The 10,182-nt window shown below is 43.5% G+C and overlaps 1 protein-coding gene across 1 annotated transcript in view; it reads right to left on the bottom strand.

Moving 5' to 3' along the window:
* map3k20a (mitogen-activated protein kinase kinase kinase 20a) overlaps window positions 1-10,182 on the bottom strand; it is a 36,873-nt gene that overhangs the window by 18,149 nt on the left and 8,542 nt on the right. The window contains exons 9-18 of the mRNA XM_019857629.1: window positions 9,754-9,828; window positions 9,575-9,681; window positions 8,331-8,466; window positions 5,600-5,644; window positions 5,495-5,525; window positions 5,265-5,404; window positions 5,116-5,178; window positions 4,665-4,754; window positions 1,511-1,627; window positions 1,349-1,423 (exon numbers count right to left, since the gene is read on the bottom strand). Of these exons, the coding sequence (XP_019713188.1) occupies window positions 1,349-1,423; window positions 1,511-1,627; window positions 4,665-4,754; window positions 5,116-5,178; window positions 5,265-5,404; window positions 5,495-5,525; window positions 5,600-5,644; window positions 8,331-8,466; window positions 9,575-9,681; window positions 9,754-9,828 (879 nt within the window). The remainder of the gene's footprint in view (window positions 1-1,348; window positions 1,424-1,510; window positions 1,628-4,664; window positions 4,755-5,115; window positions 5,179-5,264; window positions 5,405-5,494; window positions 5,526-5,599; window positions 5,645-8,330; window positions 8,467-9,574; window positions 9,682-9,753; window positions 9,829-10,182) is intronic.

The following is a 10,182-nucleotide window of genomic DNA, read 5'->3' as shown; positions in this document are numbered from 1 at the left end:
GACCATGTATAGTAAGGCGTTTTTAGCCGAAATTTTTAGCGACAAAAAAGACCATGTATAGTAAGGCATTTTTAGCCCAAAAAAACGACCATGTATAGTAAGGCGTTTTTAGCCGAAATTTTTAGCGACAAAAAAGACCATGTATAGTAAGGCATTTTTAGCCCAAAAAAACGACCATGTATAGTAAGGCGTTTTTTGACGAAAAAAAAGACCATGTATAGTAAGGCGTTTTTAGACGAAAAAAACGACCATGTACAGTAAGGCCTTTTTAGCCGAAAAAAACCACCATGTATAGTAAGGCGTTTTTAGACGAAAAAAACGACCATGGAAAGTAAGGCATTTTTAGCCGGAAAAAACTACCATGTTTCGTAAGGCCTTTTTAGCCGAAAAAAACGACCACCATGTATGTAGTAAGGCGTTTTAGCCGAAAAAAACGACCATGTATGTAGTAAGGCGTTTTTAGCCGAAAAAAACGACCATGTATAGTAGGGCGTTTTTAGCCGAAGCGATTTTTTCTTTTTGTCACAAAACCACCCAAAAAATAAGTTTGTTTTGTCCAAATAATAGCTTGGTTTGTTTAATCAGATTGTTAAAAAAAAACAAAAAATCTGATCGAATTGACCCAAGCAGCGGTTGCTCCCTTTTGGTGCCATAATTGGGTTATTTTTTACCCAACTATTTGATAAAGTGTATGAATGCCTTTGATTCCTTATTTATTGAAATTTATTTAGTTTTGTGCAGGAGAGGAATCCTCGAAAGTTGAATTGACAATTCAGAAATTTTACCTTTGCAAATTCACATCGTTGCTGAATTATTTTTGGAACACTCAAAAAATTTTAAATTAACCAAATATGGGTCAAAAAAAGAACCGCCCGAACATTTAACCAAAAAAGGGTTAAAATGAATAAAATTGGGTTGTTTAGTAGGTCATTCATTTGACCAAAGTTTTGTGTTCAATGACGAACTCAACACATTGGGTCAGTCTCTTTTGACCTCTATTGTTGTTGTTGTTTTTTTTTTGTTTTTTTTTTACCCAATTGCTTTGGTGGAATCTTGCTGTGAAGGAACTATGTTGACGTGAGTAAAGAAGCTTCATGTAGTGACGAACCAAAGCTCCTCCTCTCATTTCAACTTCAGTCCATCGGCATCAAGATAGGACCTAAACCAATATTTGTTGCCCACATTCCACTCCTACTGGCATATGAGGTCACCAATTTCCTGTCATTTGCCAAAAACTGACGAGTACTTTCGGCAACGATAACACAGTAAGTCAAGTACTAGAACCGAACTGAATCGTGTGTTACTGCTTCGTGGAATCAACAAGTGATTGGCAGGTGTCATCGTTCACCTTATAGCTGACTGCGTAGTCCACTTTCTGGTTCGGCTGGATGCCGACAATCCATTTGTCCATCAGAAACGGCGGCTGCGTTTCAAACGGAATGTGTGCATTAGTGTGATACAAAACAAAAACAAAAAAGGGGGGAGGGAGAACGAACGGAGCACATGAAACCTTCGTCATCCGCATGGGTTCCACATCCTGCCGATTGGGGCTGAAGACGACATCCTTGATGTAAGTTAAGGCCGCGTCGTCTCCGTCGAGTTCCAGGAACATTTTCCACTTGCAGTCCTTAACAGGGAAATAGTTCATTGTAAGACACGGCAGGCAGTCTAAGTGCACTCAGCAAACCGACGCCTGATTGCCACCCTGGAATAAAATAATTGAGCAGGCCACTTTTCCTGTGTGGAGAACTCCGGTGGGTGAAGCAACAGCACAACCTAGAGGGCGTTCGGCGGAAGTGCCTCAGAAACGAATGGTCGTCAGTCAAACGGGAACGCTTCCCAGCCGTACTTGCGTCACCCGGAGAGGCACAGCGAGCAACATGAGGTGCTTTTGACATTTCTTCCATCCAACTTTATGCCCGTTGTTATGCGAGCAGACAATGCGCAGACAAACGGCAAAATACTATCGGAGGGCTCGCTGACAGGGTGAACATTTTTGGCTAACGATAGCGTGTAAAATATTCAATCTCAAAATGACTTGTTTTTCTCAAATAATGTGGGGGGGCGGGGGGGGGGTTGTGAAACAATGTCACAAATGCTGGACTCTGTATCTTTTCACCGTGTGGGACCTGCCAAAGTCATGTCCGTACATCCAGTGGAGAAAAAAATTGTTTTGTGTTTGTTCACTCATACGGCTTCGGAGTTTCGTGATTCTGCGACGTATTCATGTTGACTGTGTGCTTCCAAAAAAAAAGGACACCAAAGGCACTGTCCAGTGACACTGACCCAACAGGATCACCAAAGTGTCCAGTTGTATCTGAAAGTATCGTCCATCAAACCGGTTGTGGTTGTTTTCTTCCTCACATAACATCCCAGTGGATGGGAAAGGGGGGGGGGTCCATCCAAATGGGAACAATGCCATAGCCCCTTTTCCCCTTGCGCGCTACATGCTGACGAAGCAGTAATGATTCCAACCAATCCCCAAACGCCCGCCACGAAGCCACAGGTCACCGCTTAACCACACAGGGTTCAGGGTGCGGGCTAATCCATTGTGCGCTGATCACAGGGAAGGACATCAGAGGAGCGGCGCTGACACACTCGTCTGAGGAGCCTTCGCCCTCTCCCACTGGGGGCTGTGAGAAGGCCAGACTTATTTTCCACAGATAATTCTGGTCATGTTTGGCTGCGCTCGGACCTTTCTGCAGCATTTTCCTTATTTAACACAGGGGGGTCATCTGAAAAGGGAAGCTGGCCGCGCTCGGAAACACACCGGTGGCCTCGACGTTGGCCCCGGGACGGTCGCACTGGGGCTCCCGCGTCGCCGCGAGTCTAATCACTCCGGCAGAAACAATGTGGCGTAATGATGCCTTGGACCGAGTGCATATAATGACAACTCATACATAATTCAGCACCTTTCACTTGGCTGCACGGTGATATCCTCATTAGCAGGGAACCCTCAGTGGCTGTCAGATGGTGGCCGCTCAATCGCGAGGCCCTCATTTTGTCTTTGAGAAGTGCAGCTGCTTCCATGACACCGCCAGCAAAGAGGGGCGCGAAGAGGAGGGGAAAAATGCAGTGTGGGTTTGTTTTATTTTGTGCACACACACACACTCACACCAAAAAAGAAAAAAAAAACCTTCCAGTTTGTAAAAACAAGGCTGACACGGAACCTGACACCAGGCAGGGGAAAATAATTAGCTCTCATTTTCTCAGCCTCCTGTTTCCTTCTCCCCGCTGTGTTTTCGACCCGCTAAACCACCACATGTCAGAAGAAATGGGAGGCAATTAGCGGGCTCGTTTCAGCCCCGCCGAACACACTGAAAGAGGACTATTTATGATGGGACAATGAACAGCTGAAAGATTAAATAACGTTTTCCTTTGAAAAAGAAAACGACTTCTGGCTAAATGGGCTACTTTTGATTAAATTCGAACGGCAAGTGAAGAGCCGGCCTTTTTTTTTTCTTTTTTTTTTTCTGGGCGCTCACAAAGGGCGGCGAGTGAGTGGCGCTGGATGTGGTACATGGAGGAGAATGACATGTTTATTTGTCTGCTTTTCTACCTGTAAAATGATGCCTCTAATGGTCAGTGTAACAGCTATCATTAGGGAAAGCCTCGGCATATCAATGCTCCGACTGCCACCAAACCGTCTTCATTGATTGAACACATTCTTGCCGTACGCTTAAACTGACTTGACCACTTTATTCGATCCACCGGCACCTACATCCAATTCTGCCTTTTTGAAAACTAATCATGCTCAAGCTTGATTGCTTTCTTTATTTGACACACAGAGGGGCAACACATGAGAAAATTCCCTTGCTATGGTAAACAAAACATCATGACAGATCATCCACTTTCAATCGAATACCTCACCCCATTTGTGTAGCATTTTTCTTATGCCTAAACATAACGGACGAGATGTTGGAGCTGTGAAATATATCTGCCTAAAGCTTCTGGTGGCTGGAAGACATCCCATTGGGTTGCGACCGGCCTTTCACCCCACAACAATGAGGCGTTCTAAAGCAGCCATACCGGTCCCTCAGCCCGGGTACACGCTTGTGATGGACCGATTATCGTCCGGGCCGATTATCAAGGCTGATACTCGGCATTTTGACACATATTGACACTTTTAAAATACAACGGCCGATCAGCAATCAATTAAAAACAGAGATGTTAAGCTCTCTACTGTAAAACTGCAGGACTGTGAAACAGTCAAATGTTGTAATGCCTGTAATTAATATGCTGTACTTACTCTTGTAAGTGTTAAGGGATGAATGAAAAAAGAAGTTACTTTATTCATTTTATATTTTTGTAACTAATCAGCTGATTAATCGGTTATCGGTATTTTACTCTGCCAAATATGGAATGGTAAGGACAAAAATTCCCATCAGTCTGTCCCTGCTCAAAAGCAGCCACGCTAGCGGACTCGCTGAAGAGAAGATGCTTTTCTAGGCTTTTTAGCATAGCGAGCATAGCTTGCTAGCAATCTTGTTTGCAAGCTATGCCAGCTAGCTAACTGAAATAGTAAAAAAGAAAAAAAAAGTTGAATGTTGTACCTCCACAATTGAGTCATATAAATAATTCTCAGTCTTTTCACGTGTTTTCAGCGACTATCTTCAAATGTGTATAATGAATTTCAAAATAAAGTAGTCAAATAAGAAACTTACTGATTTTCCTGTCCCTGGTTTCCAGTGGTACCCAAAGACGAGTTCGAGGTTAACACTTTGACTGCTTTCCACCTCATTTTCAAGCTCCTCCTAGAAAGAAAAAAAAAAAAGTTACAAAAAAAAAAAAAAAAAAAAAGGTTCAACAAAGGTTACATTCAAGGGTCACAACATTAGGAACACCTGTACCACGTGAGAACGGGAGCTCGAGCAAATTTTATGCTCCGTTCGCAGTAGAATATTTTCTTTGTTCTCTTTCCTGCCTGACGGCATTTTATTACAGCCATTCACTTTTGTTTATACAGTGTCATCCATCATTTTTTTTTTTTTAGAACAACATAGCCTGCACAATATTTTTGAGAACCTTCCCAACAGAGCGAGTTTACAACAGCCCTCATAAAAACAACTCGGACACGAGCAAACAGGTTCGAGGGAAGACTTATCACACTCTTACCTTGAGCAGAGGTGGAAAGTGCACCAGCCCGAGGTAATCATTGGTGAGCTTTTCAATTTCACTCTGCCAAAGCGGAAACGCGACAGAAATATCACAACAAGCGCCCAAAAGCATCATGGGAACATCCCAACGTTTTAGCCCGGCCTTGCCTTCAGGTGCATGACGTGACCTTTGGACTTGATGCCCATGTCGCGCATGTCGTTCTCCGACAGCAGTAAGAGCCTTTTACCCGTGATGTGATTGTCTCGAAATAGGTCAGCATACAGGTGCATGCCGTACGCGCCGCCCTCTAAGGGGGAGACAACGACAAGGTCAGCTCATACTGACGATCAACCTTTCAAAATCATGTTGGGGAGAAAAAAAAAATGTCGTTACAAACCTTCACCGAATATTTGCTGCATCCAGAAATACTGCGCGGCATGACGGACACATGTTAGCGGTAAAGAACAATCAAACAAGCACGGTGCGTCGTCGCCACACTGACCACGTGCTCCTCTGTCCACGTGTAGATGTCCAGCGTAGGCAGCAGCTGCACGGACGGACGCAAAAGGACAAACGCACGTCAGAGGAAATGGAATTTGGCAAACGTGAGGCGGAAATGTCCCCGAAATGGAAGACAAGACATATTTTCTTTCCATTTCTTTTTTTTTTCTTTTCCGTCGGGGCCCCCGACGGTCTTTTATCAGACTCGAATGTCCGTCCGCCTGCGCCCGACGCCCTCCATTTGAATGACAAAATCATTTATTGCTCAATAAACGTAATGGCGCAGAAACTGGAGAGGCAAAATAAAGACGGCGTCATTGTGATGGGTAGAATGGCGCGTGATGACAGAAAGGGTTGGCGTGGAAAATTGGGAGCAAAGACGACTTAAGTGAGGGGAGTCATCTCTCTTTTCAGCGTCTCCTTCAGATTAAAAGCTGAATGCGAGCCTCGAGAAACAGCGGCGGAGGCTGCCGCTGCCGCTACTGCCGCCGCCGCCGTGCATTTCAGAAAGACACTCAGCCCCGCCAGCGCTTCCCGCCTCCTCCACGCTGAGCTTTTGGAAGGAAGCATTCCGTCTTATTTCGAACGGCACTTTAGCAAATAAGAGTCCTTTCTTCAAACTTTGTGACTTGCTGTTATGTGTAATCTGCACTTTTTTTTTTTTTTTTTAAATCGCGCAGTCCTCCCTCCATGTGGGCGCAATCAGACCCATCAAGGTTTTTCGTCAAGCAAGATTTTCTGTAAATGGTTTCCGTCCGAGCTCTAAATGGATGGATAATCGCTTAAACAGTTGCTCATTCACATCACCGCAAATGTAAAGGAACAAAGACATAAAGGAAAAAAAAAACACATTTGGGATTCGATTCAAAATGTGACATGAGGAAGATGTCTCAAAATCTGCCTGATGAGCTGCAGCGATTAATCGACAATTAATCGAGTGTCAAATTAATTTGCAATTTTATTTATTTATTTATTTATTATAATCGATGAATCCTTTTGATTATTTTTGGGTTTCAAATTGTCTCAACGATAAATGTTATCCAATGTATGTCGTCCTAAAGCGGACCGATTATCTCGGAGTTGAAGCCAAATGAAACATTTGCAGAATGATGATCAACATTGCCGCCAATTTTCTGACCAGACAAACTAAACCACGAACTGAAACCTAATTGATGTCTGTGCATTTTCTGTACTGTCAACTTAATATATAATGGCCTGTTTTTATATAATAAATTGATTTTTAATTTGATCCGATTCGTTAGTTGCAACCCTACTATACATTTTTGATGAACCCTGCGGACTACTGCGTTGTTATATTTTCCTGTCAGACAAGCATTTTTTTTTTGGGTGACAGTGTAAAAAAAATGGACAACTACCGGCATGGAGAAAACATGATGGCGATTCTAGAAACTGAAATGGAATTGACGAAATTGCGTCATCGCGCTACTCATGCCCTGGCATTCATCTCCTGAAGCTGCCATTTCTGCGTTCATGTTTTAGGCCGTGTCACGTGACGGCAAAACAAGACAGAAATGTGAAAAATCAAATTTTTTTTTTCCGTTGGATGTTTTTTTTTTTTTTTTGGAACGCTTTTTTGAATCCTAAGACTAATGAGAACAACAATATGAAGCTCATCCCAAAACACAACAGTGCTGCAAATTCAATGTGAACAATGCCCTGGAATCGAACAACGTCGAATAGAATTACGCAACGCATGAGCAGCATTTCCGGGGTCAAATCTGCAGAGACATTGTAAGTATTAAAACGGCAAATTATTTTTGGCCTTATTATTAAGTACTTCACACGAGGACATCTCAGTAAGTGAGAGACTGGCCCAAGAACTGCACTCCGTCGCATTCAGAACAAATTGGCCAATCTTAATGTCAGCAAAATGTCAGCTGATCATAAAAGATTGGCTTTCCCCCGAGGAACCGGCACTCGTGGCTTCTTTCTTCACAACATGGCACATCGAGCATACCGCAAATGAGTTCCATAATGTCCATAGGCGGCCGAGGACTCAATGGAGAATTCATTTCTCTGTCAAATGGCTCTTTTTCCTGAATGACAGACTAAATGCATAAAACGCACAAGAAGCACACCAAAATAGCGCTTTCATGATGTGTAATTATAGCTAATGGTTTAGGAGTAATTGATCGAGAAACAAGTTTTTCCACAACACCAATCCTGCATCAGTTGGAATTTGAGGTGATCGACAGATGCGGCAGCGCCGTGCGGCACATTGATTTAGCTTCTCGGTCGGTCAGGTGAGAACAGGGCCGTACGGGAAGGACATACAAGCCGTAAACCGCCCGGAAAAAAAACAAACAAAAAAAACCCTGCTACTTCTGAACTATTACCTGAAAGCAAAAAAAAAAAAACAAAACTTTTTAAATGGACTTTCACATAAGAGTACACGGTCTTATTATATAGAATTGTGTCCAATTGGCTGCCATGGCAACCCAAGAGCAGCCAGAAACACTTGTTTTTTTTTTTTTTAATTTCTTTTTTGCTCATGAGTACTGGAATGAAATTGGTGACAAACAAAAATGAAAAGAGTTGTAAGTTCAGTTACTTTAACTTGACGGTGACGGCATTATTTCAAATACAGCGGTGCCTCTACTTACGAAATGAATTGGTTTTGAATTGCTGTAATTCGTTCACTGGCAGAGAGGAGGCGCTGCTGAGGCCACTTCACACCAAGGTTGTGGCAGGGTGAAAAAGGAGCAACTTACCGGACTGTTGGACTGTTCGATGAGTTTGCGCTCCCACATCTTCAGCCGGCGCTCCCTCTCCTTCAGTTCCTGCTCTTTGCTACTCAGGTCTCTCTCCAGCTTCTTCAGCCTGTCGAGCGTGGCTTCGATTTCGCACCTGCAACACCACCAAAAAAAAAAAAAAAAGTCTCAACAAGACTCGGATATGTGATTTGTGTCATACGTGACATTTTAGGTGGTTGGTTTGGTACGTAACAGGATTACGGAAAGAAGAAAAAAAAGTGGATGGATGAAGTTGTGGTTGTGCTTAAGGTTTGATTTTTTTTTTCTTCCCCTCTTTTCATGTGTTTGATAGGCATATATTCTTCCTTTTCTGCAAAAAAAATTCTTTAATAAAGCTCAATTGCATGTTTTTTTTTTTTTTAATTTGCCATTATTTTAATGTATTATTTTATTTTATACTTTTATTCTCTGGTTGTTATTTCAAGTTGAGTTTTGGAGGAGGAATAAATACAAAGTTTTGAAATCCATAAATAATTGTGTTCCATCATCGTGATTTCAATCATTTAGAATAATTGTGATCAAGTACTTTGCAAATCATCTTAAAAGCCCCGCTCTCAAAAGTCGGTTGTTCATCCTCTAGCTTTGCATTTTCGGCTTTCTTAAATGTGATGGCGCAGATGTTACAAGGTCAAGGAAAATGTTGAACATACTTTTTTTTCTCCCCCCCAAGCACAGACATCTCTTGGACCACCTGGAGTCCAGCGAGATTGTACTTGGCGCAACGTGACCGGTCAGCTATTTGGAGCCCGCCTCACCTTGCGCGGACACCACAGCGGCAGCGCCAGCGCGACTTTGTGAAGAAGAAGCCACACGGCGCCGCCGCCGCCGCCGCCGAGGGGCTGAGGCAGAATAAAGTAGCAGCTGAGACTCAGGCTGTGCCGAACATCAACTGAACCTCCAGCTGCTCACACAGCCCAATTAAACACTTCTACTTGAAAAAGATGGTGATTATTTTTAGGGCCTTATGGGTAAAGAGAGGAAATATATCCAGATGGAGGATTGGTTGGAGGTTTTTATGCCTTTCTATCGCCGTCAGTCAAGTCATTAAAGATCTATATGAACCATCTCCACTTCTTTTTTTGTATTTCCCGACCCCCGTCAGCCACATTTCCCCGCCATTCTTTGCAATTTCCTTTAGGCTGAGTGCACATTGAGCTGCCAATACGTTGCGTTGGCCTTGCGGAATGGCGGCGTGACGTTACCTCCATTCAGACTTGTTGTGGAGGAAAGAGTTGCACTGTTGGGGAAGTTGGCTGTCGTTCGCCATGGTCTCTAAAGTAGACAGGATCTGCTTGAACGTTGGCCTCTCCTGAATGGAGGGAAACAACTTTTTAAGTCGTCGTGGCTCTCAATGGGCGGGTCAAGTGCTGGCGGCGCTCACTTTTGGATCCGTCATCCAGCAGTCCCTCATCAGCTTTGCGAAGCTGGCAGGACAGCCGCTGGGGATAGTCAACCTCTGAAACGCAAATGCACACCGGACCTCCTATTCACTGGCGAGTGTGACACCGGTGTGCTTCGACAAAAATGCCACGTTGTAGAACATCCGTCCATTTTCCGATCCGCTTTATCCTCACAAGGGTCGCGGGGGGTGCTGGAGCCTATCCCAGCTGTCTTCGGGCAGTAGGCGAACTTACAGACCTGCACTGCTAATATTGTGCTTCCAGTGGTGCCTTGAGAATTTCATTTCATTCCATCTGGGATCACGTTTGTAGACCAAATACTCTTTCCCCATTGAAATGAATGGAAATGCCATTATTCCGATCCAGCCTCCCAGATAAAAAAAAAAAAGATAAGACTGTAATATATAAAA

The sequence above is a fragment of the Hippocampus comes genome, unplaced genomic scaffold (assembly GCF_001891065.2).
Source record: "Hippocampus comes isolate QL1 unplaced genomic scaffold, H_comes_QL1_v1.1 scaffold359, whole genome shotgun sequence".
Taxonomy (NCBI): Eukaryota; Metazoa; Chordata; class Actinopteri; order Syngnathiformes; family Syngnathidae; genus Hippocampus; species Hippocampus comes.
Note: the sequence above shows the minus strand (reverse complement) of the source record. Positions and strands in the feature narration are given on the sequence as shown.